This window comes from Thamnophis elegans, chromosome 13, assembly GCF_009769535.1.
Source record: "Thamnophis elegans isolate rThaEle1 chromosome 13, rThaEle1.pri, whole genome shotgun sequence".
NCBI classification, from domain to species: Eukaryota; Metazoa; Chordata; class Lepidosauria; order Squamata; family Colubridae; genus Thamnophis; species Thamnophis elegans.
The window spans coordinates 1,202,259-1,220,808 of record NC_045553.1 but is presented as its reverse complement, the minus strand read 5'-3'; the positions used below and the strand labels follow the sequence as shown (position 1 = coordinate 1,220,808).

The 18,550-nt window shown below is 47.1% G+C and overlaps 2 protein-coding genes across 2 annotated transcripts; one reads left to right on the top strand and one right to left on the bottom strand.

The window, feature by feature from the left end:
- The first annotated feature begins 960 nt into the window (after positions 1 to 960).
- On the top strand, positions 961 to 11,030 carry CCDC63 (coiled-coil domain containing 63). The gene is made up of 11 exons (XM_032229335.1): positions 961 to 972; positions 2,148 to 2,314; positions 3,292 to 3,481; positions 4,603 to 4,722; positions 5,280 to 5,461; positions 6,120 to 6,301; positions 7,140 to 7,357; positions 8,510 to 8,584; positions 8,779 to 8,971; positions 10,326 to 10,523; positions 10,897 to 11,030. The coding sequence occupies exons 1-11, from the start codon at positions 961 to 963 to the stop codon at positions 11,028 to 11,030; spliced, it is 1,671 nt and encodes a 556-aa protein (XP_032085226.1).
- A 2,909-nt stretch (positions 11,031 to 13,939) lies between these two features.
- Positions 13,940 to 16,764, bottom strand: MYL2 (myosin light chain 2). Its single transcript, XM_032229706.1, has 6 exons — positions 16,666 to 16,764; positions 15,786 to 15,861; positions 14,933 to 15,037; positions 14,534 to 14,609; positions 14,189 to 14,237; positions 13,940 to 14,038 (listed from the first exon to the last, which is right to left on the bottom strand). Exons 1-6 carry the CDS (start codon positions 16,699 to 16,701, stop codon positions 13,940 to 13,942), a joined length of 441 nt encoding a protein of 146 aa, XP_032085597.1. The 5' UTR covers positions 16,702 to 16,764.
- Positions 16,765 to 18,550: the final 1,786 nt, after the last annotated feature.

The following is an 18,550-nucleotide window of genomic DNA, read 5'->3' as shown; positions in this document are numbered from 1 at the left end:
TTTAATACTGGTTTTATCCACATCGCTTTCCAGGGTTTTCATTTGTAAGCTGCCCACTTAGATGAGTTGGGCGGTGTAGAAATTTGATGAATAAACGAAATAAGGTGAATAAATAATGGAAAAGGATCCATTTTGGCTTCAGATCTCTTGAATCCTCTGCTTCAATCCGATTCAGGACTAACAAGAGGTGGTGAATGTGCGAACTTCTGAGTCTGGACGGAGCACTCCTGCCATTCAGCTGGGGCTCTTGCTAAAGTCTGCCCTCTTCTTCTGGTGCCCAGATTTGCCCCATCTTTTCCAACTTACTGGTTTTCTTTTAAAGCTGCATTTCAGAAAATACTGGATTTTGATTTTTAAATTAAAAAACACAGGTTTCTGGGAGCCTTGCGAGTTTTAAGCCAAGGTCTTCAGGGAAGTGTGTGAACTGTGCCAGATCAGAGGGGAAGACGCAGACTCAAATGAGCTGCCAACGTCTCTCTCTCTCTCTCTCTCTCTCTCTCTCTCTCTCTCTCTCTGGCTGGGTCTTCCTTTGCCATCCCGTCATCCTGGCTGAACTTCATAACCCACAGACCGCTCCGAATGTTCCCTCCGGCCCATTTGGTGTGTGGGTTTCCAGAGAAGCAAGAGCAGCGGGTGCTCTCTTGTTATCTCTATGGAAACCCCAGTCCTGGATGGGTTTGGATGGAGCGCTGCCATCTGTTTCCACCCCCTAATTTTAAGGGAACATGGCTTGGGTGACATCATGTCAACGTTCTTTTAATATGCTGAGGAAACCATCTGGGCATGTTGTCCCAGACCCAAAAGAGAGGAGAAGAGATGTGGAGACTTCTTGCTTGCAAATGGATGACAGAAATTCTCCCTATGAAAACTTCTTTTGTCAACTTCTTTTTTCAGGTTTCATTTTGGGGACGATTAACCTGGTTTCCTTAACAGAAGCACCAAGCCTCAATCCTGGCAAACATGAAGACGCTGGTAAACACGGTTGTTATCGTTAAGCCTGGGCAATGGTAGAGTCTGTACCTCGCCTGTTGTCGCTCAGCCATGGCACAGGAGCCCGAATGCCGGCTGCCACCCCCCCACCCCCCCAAATGAGAAATGATTCTCATTTTAGAACGACTGAGCCAAGGGGCCCGTCTCCTTGCAGACTCTGGCCACCTGCTGCCTTCAAGATGTGCCTTTGACTCCCGTCCTTCCAGGCAGTGCAGGAAAAGGCTTGATGGAGTTATCATCCCACGCATGGGAAGGGCACTGTGGGAGAGAGCTGCCTTATTGTGCAGTCTTGAAATGCCATTGGCTGCTGGCTTCATTTTAGAGAGCGCTTCTGTTTTCCACCTATGAAAGCTAAGACTGGATTCAATTTAATTTAGGAATAGCTTCTGTTTCTCTCTCTCTCTCTCTCTCTCTCTCTCTCTCTCTCTCTCTCTCTCTCTCTCTCTCTCTCTCCCTCCCTCCCTCCCTCCCTCCCTCCCTCCCTCCCTCCCTCCATCCATCCATCCATCCATCCATCCAATCTATCACCTATCTCAGTGTTTCTCAACCTTGGGAACTTTAAGATGAGTGGACTTCAACTCCCAGAATTCCCCAGCTAGTTCTGTGAGTTGAAGTCAACCCATCTTAAAGTTCCCAAGGTTGAAAAACACTCTGCCTGCCTGCCTGCTTGTTCAAATCCAGAGCATACTGGCAAAAGCCAGACATTCTGAGCAGACGTTTAGGTAAATGAGGCAGCCTTGCTTAACGTGTTCCATTGTCGTCTTGGGGATTAGCAGAGGTTGTTTGAATTGCAGAAAAGGACCAGCCTTTGCACCACCTGAATCACGTTTTTCTGTTTTGCATTTGATTTGGCTGGACTGATGAGCTGATTTGGTATCTCGTTTGGTCAAATATTGCAAACCCCAACTGCTCTCACCCTTCCCCCCTCCCCCTGCAAGTTATGGTAGCACAATTTTTCTTCTGCTAGGTTAATCGTGACAGTGGAATAATATGCCCCTCCTTGGTTGTAGGTTTTGGGAAAATTAATAGTCGGCTTTCTGATGGAATAACTTTGCTTTATTTCACTCTGGGGAAAAGGGAAATTGTAATCCCAAAGGAAACCCAAGCCCAGTTAAAGGACAAACACCCTTTTCTTTTTAAAAATATCTCGCCTGCAGCGCCGGAGGGCGTCTCATTCCAGGAGCGAGACCTCTGAATACAGCGAGAAGGAAAAGGAGATGATGGCAGAAGTCGAACTGAGGAAACTGCAGCAACAGTTTCGGATGTTGGTGGAGAGCCGCAAGTCCCTTGGTCTCAAAACACAGCAACAGTTGTTCCATCAGGAGTAAGTCTGCCCGCGATCAACCAGGAGCCGCCATAGTGGGTGGGCATGTGCGTGCATGGCTCACACTGATATATGCCAGCCAATAACCTGTTCCGCTGGCTGAGAAAAGTGAATGCAAACATACCTGCTCCTGTTTACATTTGTCTAAGTCTAAGTTTAAAATTGTCTGACTCCTTGTGCTAACCATGACCTGTGCTTTAGGGCATAAAGAGGATAACACAGTTGGAAGGGACCTTGGAGGTCTTCTAGTCCAGCCCCCTGCTCAAGCAGGAAACCTTAAACCATTTCAGACAAATGGGTGTCCAGCCTCTCCATAAAAACCTCCAGTGTTCGAGCACCCACAACTTTTGGAGGCAAGCTGTTCCACTGGCTACTTGTCCTCGCTGTTGTGAAGCTTCTCCTTTTAATGCCAGGTTGCTTTTCTCCTTGTTTAGTTTCCATCCATTGCTTTTTGTCAGATATTGGAACACTGCTATCCTGCCACCCTTCTTTTCATTAAATGAGATATACCCAATTCAAGCCCCCTGTGGCTTGTAACCAGTGGTTTAGGGTGTCACACTTTGTTATCAGTGCATTTTCAGCCAGCCTTGTTTGGAATGCCTGAGCACCTTTGGATAAGGTAAAGGTTCCCCTCGCACATATGATCTAGTCGTTCCTGACTCTAGGGGGCGGTGCTCATCTGTGTTTCAAAGCCAAAGAGGCAGCGCTGTCCAAAGACATCTCCGTGGTCATGTGGCCGGCATGATTGAACGCCAAAGGCGCACGGAACTCTGTTCCCTTCCCACCAAAGGTGGCTCCTATTTTTTTACGTGCTTTTGAACTGCTAGGTTGGCAGAAGCTGAGACAAGTAACGGGAGCTCACTCTGTTGTGCGGCGCTAGGGATTCGAACCGCCAAACTGCCAACCTTTCTAATGGACAAGCTCAACGTCTTAACCCCTGAGCCCCCGGATAAAGGCCTTCTTTTTTTCCTTTACAGAAAACACATCTATGCCTTGACACAAGAACACGACGCGGTTAATTTGCTGCTGACTCTCACCAAATCGCCCCACCACCTTTTCATTGATGACCGGAACTTCATGGAGCTCCGATTCCTTCTGCAGACCAAAGACGAGTACGATGCTCTCATCAGAGCCACCAAGAATTTGATTGCAGAACTTGATGACAAGGTGCTTGGGAGAATGTGCGACTTACAACCTGGGTGGTTGTGAAGAACGATAGACAGCCTGCGAGCGAGAGAGCGGGCGTGAGATTCTCAGCTCTCCTCCTCCCCTCTCCCCAAATGTGTGCCTTCTGCTTTTGACTCCTCGGTACCCTTTCCCTGCCGATCAAAACTAATTTAGCAGGCCCTAATCCTTGTGCAAACCCAGTCTCCAGTTTCAAAAGCTAAGAGACCATATAAACTCAAGGATTGCCAGCTGTAGAGTCTTAGGCAAAGGAAGGAAGGAAGGAAGGAAGGAAGGAAGGAAGGAAGGAAGAAAGAAAGAAAGAAAGAAAGAAAGAAAGAAAGAAAGAAAGAAAGAAAGAAAGAAAGAAAGCATTTGGGGAAATTCTGTTGAGTTGCCCTCTCTCAGTCTCAATTTCCTTTGCTCCACTTTTGTGGCTTGGAGCAGGAACTGCTTCATGTACAGGCAGTCCTCGGCTTACGACCACAAGTGAGCCCCCAAATTTCTGTTGCTCAGCGAGAGATTTCTTAAGTGAGTTTTGTACCATTTTGCAACCTTTCCTGCCAAAGATGTTAAACGAATCACCCAAGTTGTTAAATTAGTAACACGGTTGCAAAGTGGATCCGGCTTCCCCACTGACGTTGCTTGTCAGAAGACCGCGGAATCCGACCCCAGGAAACTGCAACCATCCTAAATATGCGCCAGTGGCCAAGCATGTGAAGTTTGATGACGTGACCCTACAGACGTATGTGTGAAAAGACAGTTACACACCACTTTTTTCAGCGCTGTTGTACCTTCGTAGTGGTCACTAAATGGTTGTAAGTCAAGGACTACCTGTACACAACTAAGCATCAGATATTTATCGTTGAGGTCCAGCCCTGACTGAAATGAATGTATCTGTGTTGTTTTTTAACTTGTTGTTTTATTTTTATTTTCTTTATTTTATTTTCCCCCTCTCTGTAAGCCGCCCGGAGTCCTCCGGGATTGGGCGGCCTATAAATAAAATTAAACTTCAAACTTCAAACTATATTAGCAACCGCGCTGCAGATTACCCGTTGTTTTCCTCCCACCGTCGTCTTTCAATGAACAGGGGAGTTTTGAGATGCCTCTCCCTCTGCTTCTAGGTAGAAGAGATGGAGAAAAAGATTAAAACTCAGAAAGTCCTGATGCTGAAGCTGAGGCAGGAGTATGATGGCAAGTGGCTCCACAAGCAGATCCACAAACTGGAGAACCGCCTCAACCACGTGAGTGAGCCTCTCGTTTTGCAGACTTTCCTCTTGCTGGAGAAGTTAGCCTCTGTCTCCACCTCGAGGAGAACCGTCGGAATAAGAACCACAAACGGCAACCCTTAAAAATAAACTTGAGGGGGCAGAAGATCTCCAAATTTAGAACCGTCATCAGGTACAACAGATTATGGTGAATGTAAACTTCGAAATAAGTTTAGGCTTCTTTTGAACTTCCCCTTTGGGGTCCAGAAAATACATTTAGGCCTGGTACTAACCATAGGGAACCCCTGGCCTCACTTTGTGTAACTTCAGCATCGGCTCGACTTCCAGGCGTTGCTCTCCAAACCTTCCCTTTGGAAATCACTTCTACTTTGTGAGTTTGGGGGAGTCAGTAAGGAATAAAGACGTGGAAGGTTGCAGAAAGAAAAGTGAAGGGTGCGTTATTCAAATCCCACCCAAATCTTATACCTTCCCCTCATTATTAGCTGCTCTTCTCCATAACTTTGAGAAACAGTCTTAACTCTAGCCACGAGGATGTCCTGGATCCTTCCCTAATTTTAACCGTTGACCTCCAGGCTACGGTACATTTTGACACGATCTTAACCAGAAACGCCATGCTCCGTGAAGAGATAGAAACCCTGCAGTGCCAGAAGGGGACTTATGAAGGCATCTACTCACGGCTTCACAAGAGGTTTGAGCAGCAAAAGAGGACCATGAATGCATCCATTGAGCAGTCAACCCAAGCCTACGAGCAGAGGTGAGGAGGAGGAGGAGGAGGAGGAGGAGGAAGAGGAGGAGGAGGAGGACCAAGGGCGCAACCTTCTCTGCTCACTTTCAGGACTGCAACTTTGATTGTTGGGCAAATTTGAGATTCCCCGTCTAAGGGACGCTCTCTCTGTAAATAAAGGTGTTTTTAAAAGATGGGATGCATGCCACGAAATGGAAAGTGCTAATTGTCGGATGGCAGAAGGCAGGCAGGGCAATCTCTTATTCCAATGCCTTCTTTGCCCCAACCCTACCTACCTACCGAACTACCTACATCTTATCTATCTATCTATCTATCTATCTATCTATCTATCTATCTATCTATCTATCTATCTATCTATCTATCTATCTATCTATCTACAGTACATCTCTCCCTCTCTCTCTCCCTATATCTCTACTATACATCTATCTATCTATCTATCTATCTATCTATCTATCTATCTATCTCTATCTATCTATCTATCTATCTATCTATCTATCTATCTATCTATCTATCTATCTATCTATCTCTACTATCTATCTATCTATCTATCTATCTATCTATCTATCTATCTATCTATCTATCTACCTACCTACCTACCTACCTACCTACCTACCTACCTACCTACCTACCTACCTACCTACCTACCTGCTTCTCTGTTTCTTATAAGGGTTGAAGCCCTGGCGAGGATCTCTGCCATGAACGAACGGCGGTCCAAGGATATTGCCCAGTTCAACCTTGAGTTTCGGGAGCTGGAGCGAATCTATAACCACGAGACCAAGCTGAAGGCATTCATGCTCATCAAACTGGTGGACCGCTCAGAAATTGAGGAACAGGCCAAAAAGGAAGAAGGTATCATCTTGTCACTTGGTTCATGCCAGTGTAAGGGGGGGCAGGGGAGGGGGGGAATGCTATTTGAGGCAAGAAGAAAAGGTCCCTCATCTGATGTCCCCCAGATGCATTAGATCTTCCCAAACTGGGATTGGAAAACACAGCAAGGCAATATCCTCCATCCCCGAGAACCTGTTTGGTGTCGTAGTTAAGGCACCAGGCTAGAAACCAGGACACCAGGAGTTCTAGTCCTACCAGCCACTAAACCAGTGACTTTGGGCCAGCCCCCCCCCCCCCCAGCCTCTCTCTCAGGCCTAGGAAGAAGAAAGCAGGGACAAACCACTTCTGAAAATCTTGCCAAGAAAACTCAGGGACTTGTCCAGCCAGTTGCCAGTAACCAACAATGACTCAAAAGCACACACACACACACACACACACACCAGCATGGGCTGCTCGGTGTTGCAAGTGATGAGCTTTTGAGCAATCGTGCTATCTACACATATGCAGTGGATTCTATAAAACACATGGATGCGAAACCAAAAAAAGAGGGTGAATATCTGGTTGCATCTTATACACTGAATGCAACATTTTTGGCTTTCCAAAACCTCCCACCCTTCACAAAAACGGGGCATGCAGAGGGTTTGGGAGGCCTGCAAAGTGCAAAACCCTTTTTTAAAATCTACCTCTTCAAAATCTTGGTGCGTCTTCTACACTGGTGTGTCTTATAGTCTGAAAAATACAGTAACTGGACGTGGGTGTGTGGGTGTGTCCAGTAACAGTCACAACCCCACTCCCTTTTGGCTGGGCAGTCAGTTCTTTGGTTCCGTATCCTGAAGAGCCAGTCCGACTTTTCCCTCAGTGACCAAGGCCAGGAAGCGGGCCAAGTCGAAAGGAGAGAGCTTCGAGAGCTACGAGGTGGCCTACATGCGACTGCTGAAGCTGACGGAAAACGGGGACATCGGGCAGCTGGTGGAGGACTTCCTGGAGAAGGAAGAGAAGAACTTCGCCTTCTTCAGCTACGTCACCGAACTGAACAACGACATGGAAAGGCTGAAGAAGAGGATTGAGGAGGTCCAGGTGGGCTCCTTCTCCCCCTCCCATTCTCCCTTTTCAGAAGCGCCTCATTGGTCCTTTGGGGGGTCTCGAGTCCCAAAGGTGCTTTTTTTCCCCCCAGAGGCAGCTGGACTCTCTGTTTTTTTTTTTTTCCTTTGAAGAAGTTTCGCTTCCCATCCAAGGAGCTTCTTCGGCTCTGACTTGGATGAGAAGCGAAACGTCTTCAAAAGAAAAACAGGAACATCCAGCTGCCTCCTGAAAAAAGCACCTTTGGGGCGACCGTCACTTGGAGGACCGAGCATCTCCACAGTCAGGGTCTTTGGCTGCCCAGCCCTTCCCCACTTCAGCCCTTCTCCTTCCCATAAGTGCCAAGAGCCACTTTTAAAAAGCGAAGCCTTTTTCATAGGCAAACCTGGCTGGCTGCTGCCCCCCTGCAGCTGGGGGAGAGACGGCACCAAGATCCATCTGGGTAAATTCTCTGAAAACAACTTTTTTTTTTTACAAATTGGAATTCCACTCTCTGATTACAAGTGTTTGAGGGTGAGGAAGTTTGTTGAGGCCCTGGGAGGTTCCCCCCCCTTTCCTTTCGTCTCCTCTCCTCTCCCCTTCCTTCCCCTCCCCTCCCCATCCCTCTCCTCTCCTTTCTCCTCTCCTTTCTCCTCTCTCCTCCCCTCTCCTCTCTCCTTTCTCCTTCTTCTTCTCTCCTCTCCTCTCACCATCCCTCTCCTTTCTCCTCTCCCCTCCCCTCTCCTCTCCTTTCTCCTCTCCTTTCTCCTCTCTCCTCCCCTCCCCTCTCCTCTCTCCTTTCTCCTTCTTCTTTTCTCCTCTCCTCTCACCATCCCTCTCCTTTCTCCTCTCCCCTCCCCTCCCCTCTCTCCTTTCTCCTTCCTCCTTTGTCCTCTCCTGTCCTTTTCCCCTTCCTTCCTTCCTTCCTTCCTTCCTTCCTTCCTTCCTTCCTTCCTTTTTAGGGGTGTTTTTCATCTGAGCATACTTACCCTGTTCCCACTTTTTTTTAAACCCTCTCTCATTATGTAAAACTGGCCAGGTTCACAGTTAAATAAATAAATATAGGCTGTCATCCTCTGAACCCGGTGCTTTTTTTGAAAATGGCCCCAACCGAGTCGCAAGTGGCCTGAAGGCCAGAATGACGCGTTTCTGACCTTCTGAACTTTGTAGAACGAAATCAGCCACTTGAAATCCCAGCAGAAGGCAGATGAAAATGTCATTCATGGCAGCCTGAAAGGCATGGAGGTACGTAGTGGAACTGGGGTACGCGTGTGTTTGTGGGAGGGAGGGAGGGAGGGAGGGAGACCAGGGCAGTGTCTCCTGTCCTTTGTTTATAAGAGAAAATTATTCTCCAGGGTGGGAATCAGTTGGGCTTAGCTTGGTAATACTTTTACTTTCGCTGTCTCTCTAGCTCCGTCAGCCTCTTTTTCTGCCCACAGGAGAAGCTGCAGAAGACCACCGAAAGAACCAACCTCTATGCTTACAATCTGAAAGAGAGCAGCAAGATCTTGGACCAGCTGAAATCCGCCATGGATTTCCTGTTCAAGCGGATCGGCTGCGATGCCACCAAGATCAATCGGCACCTGGGAGAGACTGGAGAGGTCACGGATCAGAATCTAATGGAGTATTTCAGTGAGTGGAAGGACCAGGGTGCCACACGCTGAGCTTGATCGCCTTGGGGGGTTTCCCCCCCCCCCTAGAGAGCCTTAGAGGCTTCCTATGCATGTGGGCCAAGCTAGGAGATAAAATAATGCAAACTGACCCTTTAAGAGGCTGTCTTCGGTCAGGTAAAGCCTTCCAACATTCCCTCATTTGTCTTCGTCCTTCCATCTGGGATTTCTCTCCTCTTAGTAGACTGTTTCCCAACCCTGAGAACTTTAAGAAGTGGGGATCTCAACTCCCAGAATTCCCCAGCCAGCTGGGGAAACACTGTCATAGCTTATGTAGAACAGAACAGAATAGCAGTTGGAAGGGACCTTTAAGGTCTTCTAGTCCAACCCCCTGCTCAGGCACGAAGCCCTACACCACTTCACACAAATGGTTATCTAATCTCTTCTTAAAAACTTCCAGTGTTGGAGCATTCACGAGCCGAGGTGGCGCAGTGGTTAAATGCAGCACTGCAGGCTACTGCTAGATCAGCAGTTCAGCGGTTCAAATCTCACCGGCTCAGGGTTGACTCAGCCTTCCATCCTTCCGAGGTGGGTAAAATGAGGACCCAGATTGTTGGGGGCAATATGCTGACTCTCTGTAAACCGCTTAGAGAGGCCTGAAAGGCCTATGAAGCGGTATATAAGTCTACTGCTATTGCTATTCTGGAGGCAACTTCTGTCCCACTGATTAATTGTTCTCACTGTCAGGAAATTTCTCCTTAGTTCTAAGTTGCTTCTCTCCTTGATTAGTTTCCACCCATTGCTTCTTGTCCTGGTGCTTTGGAGAATAGCTTGACTCCCTCTTCTTTGGGGCAACCCCTGAGATATTGGAAGACTGCTATCATGTCTCCCCTGGTCCTCCTTTTCATTAAACCCATTTCCTGCAACCGTTCTTCCTATGTTTCAGCCTCCAGTCCCCTGATCCTCTTTCTTGCTCTTCTCTTCACTCTTTCCAGAGTCTCCACATCTTTTCTACATCGTGGCGACCAAAACTGAATGCAGGATTCCAAGTGTGGCCTTACCAAGGCCTTATAAAGTGGTATTAACGCTCCCTCTGTTGATGCAGCCCAGAACTGTAGTCTTTGCAGTCTTTGTATGTAAGGTTTTAATGAGAAATTCCCCTTTTAACCCAACAAAGCCAAATTTATCAGTATCAAGCGGAGTTTATTGGGAAAACCTGATCTAAGAAAAAAAAAACCTCCAGAGCTAAAGAGTCACACCTACCAAATCAGGACCAAGGAGCCCCCTTGTCCGCCAGTTTCTTTTGCGCATCGCGTGAGACGTGAAGCCCCCTCCTTCCCTCACCCCCCAGGTTGCCTTTGCTTCTCCTTCTGCAGGCATTCTTGAAAAGAAAAGTAACGACCTTCTGCTGGTCGAATCCTTCCTGCGCTACAAGCAAGTCGAAGGGGAGCTGGATTCGGTCCCGTTGCAGAATCCCTTTTTGGGCGGGAGTGCCTTGATGAAGAAAATGGAGCCCATTAAAATGGCTCCACCTTCCTTCAGCGTGGATCCGTTTGCAGACATGCCAGAGCCCAGTAAGTCGTTCCAGGAAGAAGAGAACAGCTGGGCGAAATTGGGAGCCAGCAAGAATGAGGGTGCTGGCTATTCCGAACTGCCTTGGAAGATTGTTTTTTAGAAAGGCAGAGAGAATTCCCTTACGTTCTCCCTTTGACCAATGTTTTCCACCAAGCTTCTTCTTGGTTTCCCCCCGAGTTTTCCGAAAGAAAAATAAGAAAAAACCAAGTTAATCAGTCAAAGAGCCTAAGGGTTGGGGGAACACAAGCAGGAGGTGTTGTTGTGTTCATGCTGTGTAAACGGGGCGGTTCACTGTCACGGTGATTTTAAAGAGAAAGAAAACGCCTCTTCTCCACACTAACCCCGTCAACCCTCTCATTCTTTTCCCAACAGTGGAACCCCTGGACCACAAAAACCTGCGCTCCATGGTCTTGGAGAACCAGGAGAAGGAAAAGGCCAGGTGGAACTCCGTCACGGAAAGATCAGAGAGTGGCGGCAAAGATAAAAAGAAACAGTCACCCCTGTAGAAGCCAAGACAGAAACGACTGGCAGGATGAGAAACCGTCTTTTTTCATCAGCTCCTTTCGTATACTTAGATTCATATATCTACTTTTATATATACAGATATATATACACACACATACACACATACACATACACACAGAGTACAAAATGGGATACCACGATGGATTTTCTTTGCATAGGATAAAAAAAGTATTAACCAAGAAAGCATTTGCCTCTTGAATTCCTACAGCTTGCTGCCTTGCTTCTGGCGTCTTTCTGGTTTCCCTGAATTTCTCTCTTTTTTTTTTTAATACACCCTCAAATATCTAACCGGACCTCGTCCTCCAGCCACCAAAGTTTGAAAAGACAGAAGTGGAAGCCCACAGAGACCCCCCACTTTGACGAGGGCTGCATTCATGTTGCATCAGGCTTTTGTTTTGCTACCGTGGAAGTTCCCCCACCTCTTTTTCCAGGAGAACAAATCCCTTGGATGTACTAAGACATCCTCCCTTCTGACAAAGATGCTGCAGAGGACTTTTAAGAGGCAATTTCCCCCCCCCCTTCTAGCAGCCTGCAAAGGTGACTCTCCTTCCTCCTGGACCTTGAAATACCTGGCCCGGTTATTGATTCTGTTGCTGTTATGCTTTTACTGTGCGGCTGTTGGCAGTCTCGAGCCGTTTCCTGGTCTGGCAGGTTCTATTAGCCAAAGAAGATTAAGGGAGATGTTTCTGGCACCTTGTTTTTTTTCCCCCAATAAAAAGAGCAAGGCCTCTGGGCTGCGCCTACAGGAGGAACTCTGCAGAGATCAGATGGAGAGAGAGGAGGGGAAGCGCCTGGAATGGAATCCATGACCTTCCACTCCATTCTTGAATTCATGTTGGTCAACCCTCACTTTGATCCTCGTCAGCACGGGTGCAGAGTCTCCTAAGTAAGCCACGATGGCTTCGTAGTCTCAACCAAGCTTCTTCCTCGGGCTGATGTTAGTTATATGGCTCCCATTATAAACCGGTTGCGTTTGTATCGGATCTTAAGCTTTGCTAATTTTCTGTCTTCCTACATATTAAAAAAAAAAACAGAAGACCCTCTCAATACGACACTTTAAGATGTGAAGTGGAAAAATGTCCTTCGGTCCTAAAACCTTCCAATGCCAAGAGGCAGAGTGGATGAAAAAGTGGGGTGTGGAGTTACTGAAGTAGGATCACGACTCGGATTTATCCAAGAACGCAGCATGCTTTTTCTAGGTTCCAGACAGCTTTACTATTTATAGCCCACTGTGAATGAGCTGTGTGTGTTATCTCACAGCATGCTGTTAACAGAGACCAAAGGCCTTGCCATAAAGATTGCACCTGTGTGTGTGTGTGTGTGTGGTTCTTGGAAAGCCTGGGAGTTATAATCCCAATACAGCTGGAGCATTTCAGGTTGGCCGACTCACAAAGGTAGACCGTCAAGCTAATAGTCCCTGGACATTTGGTTTTGCAATCCCAGACGCTCAACACAAACTGGCTTTGGATGGGTCTCAACCTATGTTAGGTTAGCCTGCCTGTCACAGCTGACTTCATGACCTGGAAAGAGCAGATGATGGACAGCCCTACCTGCCCCCAGAAGGACAACCGTGTGGTTCCAGCCGAGTGCTTCCTTTGGGTAAGAGATTCACACTAATGCAGAGCTGACGTATTGGGGGAGTGGGTGAGAGGGAGAGGGATCCTGGGTTCACCTTTCCATGATCAGCCGGAGGCGAGATGTGCCTATTGACCTTTTCAAGGGGTTATTCTGGGAATAGAAATGCAACTCAATGGAGGGAAATTAAGAGAGAGGGAGTAGGTGAGTAAGATCAATAGAGCTGTGGTGGCGCAGTGGTTAGAATGCAGTATTGCAGGCTAACTCTGCATTCCCACTGCCAGGAGTTCGACCCTGACCGTCTCAAGGTTGACTCAGCCTCCCATCCTTCCGAGGTCAGTAAAATGAGAACCCAGATAGTTGGGGGCAAGAGGGTGACTCTGTAAGCTGTTTAGAGAGGGCTGTAAAACACACTGAAGTGGTATATAATTGCTATTGCTATTGCCATAACAGGTAGGAAGCCTCCATAGATGTGTTGGTTTCCTAGCAAATTTCCATAATACCCTGGTGAAAATGGCTGAATCAGCCTTGTTCCACCAATAGGATTACTTAGCTGCTTTTAGAAGATGCACAGCTGGCATATTTTTCTCTCCTTTGGTGTGTTGCTCCTGGATGGTCAAAATCCCCAGGGGGGAGCAGCATACATGACTGGGACCTAAATCTTGTGAGCAAACCTAGATAACACCCGTAGGCCAACTTTCCTTCCAATTGAACATCAGACGAGATGCCTTTTCCCAATTTTCATGCTTTTCTCTTTCAAGATGCGGGGTGATTGGGTTGTGCAATGTGTGTTTGTGTGGTGTCTTTTATTCATTTCTAAGCCGGAATCTTGCTTTTCTCTAACCTAACCTGGAGCATCACTGGTTGAGGAATTCCAGGAATTGAAATTCACGTGTTGTGAAGTTGTCATAGTCCCCCAGCCCTGCTCTTCAGAAATGGCTAGAGCAGCAGTGGCCAATTTGTGATACTCTTGGTGAAGCCTCCTCCTGCTCAGCTCCACATACTGTTGTTGGGCAACCTCTTAGCATTGTGTGTTAAGTGGGAAACACACCCTGCTCTGGCCTCAGCAGGGAAACACATGGCTTATTCTGTCCCCTCATCCATAATCATTCACCAAGGGCTGCTCCGATTTTCTGAATAATGCAACACAAAGGCAATTTTAGAAATAGGTTTCTCCAGACATGGTTGGATTCTTTCTACGGATAGGACAGACAAAGGGCTGGGACTGCCAGGAGGATGACAACACACAGGAAAGACACAACAGCCCAGCTTAGCTGGCCAGAGAAGGTATCACTTCTGCCTTCACACCGAGTTCTTAATCTTTTTCTTCTCCGTGTGTGATGATATGCACCAAATTCTTATAGTCAAGGTTACCGGTCACATCTGGAGGGAAGGCTGCAAACATTTGGTCTACCTGGAGGAACAAACAAGCCAGAACATTTCCTCTCCAGCTTTAATACCTCAGCGGCTCTTGCTAAAATTGCAAACCTTCATTTTGAAGGCAGTCCAACGGGCTGCACCCCCCGAATTGCATTCCCAAGAGAGGCCGTCAAATTTCTCTTACCTCTTCCTTTGAAAATCGTTCTCCTTGCGTCATCAGCATCTCTTTGATGCTGGAAAATAAAAACCAGGATTAGATGCAAAGGAACGTCAGTCTCCATTTCACCCATCGCTGGAGGGGAAGAAGAGAAGTGGCAGCTTTCCTATTTCTGAGATCCAGGCTGGAGCACACCAAAAAGTTCTTCATCTGCTTTTAGGATAAGCAGCCGGGCTGATTGTACATTTGCATCTTGGCAGATTGTCCAAAGAGAGGTGACGAAGGGGGCGAAGAGAAGCCGAAAGGGCTCCGGGGGGGGGGTGGAGGGGGTCTTCTGACCACTTTAAGTGGAGAAGCGCCAAAGATACTTACTAGTTTGCCTTTAAGCCTTTGCTTTCCGGATCAAAGACTTTAAATGCATTTAGGATGGTTTCCTCTGGATCTGCTCCTGGAAAATTAAAAGGAAATAAAGGGGGGATGAGAGAGGAGAGAGAGAGAGGAAGTCTAAGAAAGCTGAACACGTTGTGGAAGAGGCCCTTCTTGCGATGTTTGTGGGAAGGCTGAGGCTACAGAGAAAATAAATGGGCAGGCGGACCAGAATAAAAAACCCTCCTTGAGCCACACGAGGAAGCTTTCTGATGTGCTCATGTGTGTGTGTGTGTGTGTGTGTGTGTATGTGTCTGTCTGTCTGTCTGTCTCTCTCTCTCTCTCTGCATGGGTGGGTGCTTAATCCTCTTACCAAAGAGGCTCACTGCTTGCAACCGATCTTACCTTTAAGCTTTTCTCCAAACATTGTCAAGAAGACGGTGAAGTTAATTGCTCCAGGAGCTTCTTTGATCATCTCATCAAGCTCTTCGTTTTTCACATTGAGACGCCCTAAAGGAGGCAAAAACCACACCAAACACAACTCCTCAGCAGGGAACGGAAGGAATCCCTCTTAAGGAATCCCTTAAACTACTGAAAGACCTATTCGTGATTCTGCTAAGCGAAGCTATTTCAAGGGAATGCAATGGAATGTCTGGGTGGCCTTGGGGGGGGGGGGTCGAGGGGAAGATCAGAGAAGAGAGGGAGGAGCCCTCAACGGTCGGAGAAACAAACTTAGGAAGGACTAATCCCCTAATGAATCAAGCAATTAAAAGTGATGGAAGGAAGTTTTTGGACATTCAGACTTGCAAAATTCTTTTGATGTTGCCTGGCACTGAAGTAGAATTAGCTCATCCGGTGGTATTTCCTGTCTGTTTTACCTGGGAGTGCTGAGAGGCAAACAGACAGCAGTAGCCTCTCTCCCGCCCCCGCCTAATGTGGAAGAATGGAGGATTTTCTTACATTTACTGCCAACATTGAGAAACTCCTAGATACCCAATCGTCCGTACTAGCTGCATTTGGCTTGGGAAGATATAAATCCCCTTGACCTGGAACGCTATCAAAACGTGGAACTGTCCCTTCTATTTCAAGACCGAATTCTGGATTTCTCCATTTCTTATTTCTCGTGGTCTGCATCTTAGTTTAAGTCTGACTTGATATTAGCATTTTGGGCAGGGGGAAAGGAACGAAACATTTTTTCCCCCTCAATGGGATCCTGTATAAATGACTTAACAGGACAAAGGGGGGTTTCTTCACTTACCGAGGGCTGCAAATGTGTCTCTCAGGTCTGATTTGTCAATGAAACCATCGCGGTTCTGATCCATGATGGTGAAAGCCTGAAAGGGGAGAAAAAGCCATGTCTGGCATGGAGGGGCATGTGTGAAGTGCCTCGTCTCCCTGCTAGACGGACCACCGTCACTTTGGAAGAGGCTTCCAGCTGTCTTCACCCAGACGGGCGTGCACAGCCTTTCAAGTACCACTTTTGATATCGTTCCCCAGCCCTGTCCTGTGATTATGCGGGATACATCATTGAACTCAGGGTCGTTGGGGAAATGCGTACGGCAGGGATGTCCAAACTTGGGAACTTTAAGACTTGTGGACTTCCAACTCCCAGAATTCCCCAGCCAACTTTGGTCTTAAAGTTCCCAAGTTTGCATAAGGTTTAGGGAAAGGTAAAAATCAACTCAATCTTATTCAATCGGCCCAGGAGGCAAAATAAAGTAAATAAATGAACTCTCCATGGCTGGAATTATAAGTGCACAAGGCATCTGGCAGGCTTTATGCTTGCAATATTCGGCTAGGCATTTCAGCTAGGTTCCAGGACTAAGACGGGGGCTTCAGATTAAGCCCCAATAAAGTCTTTTTAAATTGGTTATTGGAGCCTTTGATCTACTAGAATGTAGGATCATCTAAGACTTAAGCACACACTTCCATGCTCTTTAAACAAACCCGATGGGCCTTAGATCATGCGGCGCGGCTGAAATTCAAATACGGACTCTTCATTACGCAGGTAGGACAGAAGCCAAGAGGAGGTTAGCATTTTGCCTACGTTTTCCATACTATTGGATCAGGGTATTCTGCGTATATGGATTCGTAACACAAACTCTTTGCAAAACATTTTACCGCCTCTGTTGACGTACCTCCTTAAACTCCTGGATCTGTGCTTGTTCGAACATGGAGAAGACATTAGAATTGGCACCTTCTGCCCTCTTCTTAGCTTTCTTGGGAGACTTTGGGGAGATTAAACACAACATTAGGTGAAGGTAAAGGTTCCCCTCGCACATACCTGCTAGTCGTTCCCAACTCTAGGGGGCGTGCTCATCTCCGTTTCCAAGCCAAAGAGCCAGCGGTGTCCAGAGACGTTCTCCGTGGTCATGTGGCGGGCATGACTCAATGGCAAAGGCGCACAGAAGGCTGTTCCCTTCCCACCAAAGGTGGTCCCTATTTGTCTACTTGCACTTTTTTTACGTTCTTTCAAACTGCTAGGTTGGCAGAAGCTGGGATGAGTAACGGGAGCTCACTCCGTTATGCAGTGCTAGGGATTTGAACTGCTGAATTGCCAAACTTTCTGATCAGCAAGCTCAGCGTCTTAGCCACTGAGCCACCTACATTACACAACATTTATTTAGTGGCATCTCTTTAACTTCTAATAGCCTCTTCTGCTGGGTCAAATAATGGCCACAGACCTCCCATCCAAAGCCAAAAGCTGAAAACAAGACCATTTTTACTGTTTTATTGGTCAAGAGAGTCCTGGGACCACCTTTGTACTTAAGTGGCTATCGATTTAGTGCCGTCCGTGGAAAATGCTCCATGGTGAAAAGTCCACGGAGGGTTTCCCTGACTCGGGAAGTTTACAATCTTACATTGGATGGCGCCAAAAAGAAAGAGATGTACCGATATATGGATTTTAACATTTGGAGGACTAGAAAATCGGTGCTTAAAAGGAGAAGGGTAAATTGGAGATTTCCAGAAAGGATTGGAGTACTGAACATGTGAACGCTGGTATGAAACTAGTGGCCTGAGAAAGACATCAAGCCAGCAAGGAGAAATGGACCGAGTCCAGTTTGGGCACCACTAAACCATTGCTTCGAACCAAGTTATAAAATCATCCGCCGTTGCTGAAGACATTAAAGTTTGAAAGAATACGTGTATCTTGATTAAAACCCCTATCAATTAATTCCAGCTTCACGGGTCTATCCACTCTTCTTCTGAAGAGATGTCTGCGTGTGAAGCTCATCCTTCCTGATACTAGAACTCTTGAAAGACAGCCTCTATTTTTTATCTGGAATGCTTGAATTCCCTTTTTTCCCCTTCCCCTTCCAATTCACGGCCCCTCCCTCCCTCCCTCCTTTGACTCACCATTTCTAAGACCAAGGATGGAGCTCAGGGTGCTGTCTGGAGACTGTTCCTTCGGCGGGTGCCCCCTTTGCTCTGCCTGAGGAGACAATAAATAAGGCCCAACCCAGATTATAAATAAACCCATCTCCTCTTTTGGCTGTAGTAGGTGAGTTAATCCTCTCCTGCCTCCATTCTCTCTTCTGCCTTCTTAAATATCAGCCTGCATTGTCATGTGGTGACATGCCAGAACAACAGAGCCCCCCCCCCAAGGTTAGGGACACGCCAGCCGCCCGGACGGCCTTTCCATTTAAGATGTCGGACGCAGCGTCCTGCCAGTGGCCAGATAATAGCCGGACACCTGTGAGTGTCAGTTGGTCTTCAATGTATGCATTGGAGGCCCATGAGGAAATAAACAATGCATTCTCTACCTCTGTATAGATATAGAATGGAATGGAATGGAATGGAATGGAATGGAATGGAATGGAATGGAATAGGATAGAATAGAATAGAATACAATACAATACAATACAATACAATACAATACAATAGCAGAGTTGGAAGGGACCTTGGAGGTCTTCTACTCCAACTGCCTGCCTAGACAGGAAGCCCTACACCACTTCAGACAAATGGCTCTCCAACCTCTTCTTAAAGACTTCCAGTGTTGGAGGATTCACAACTTCTGGAGGC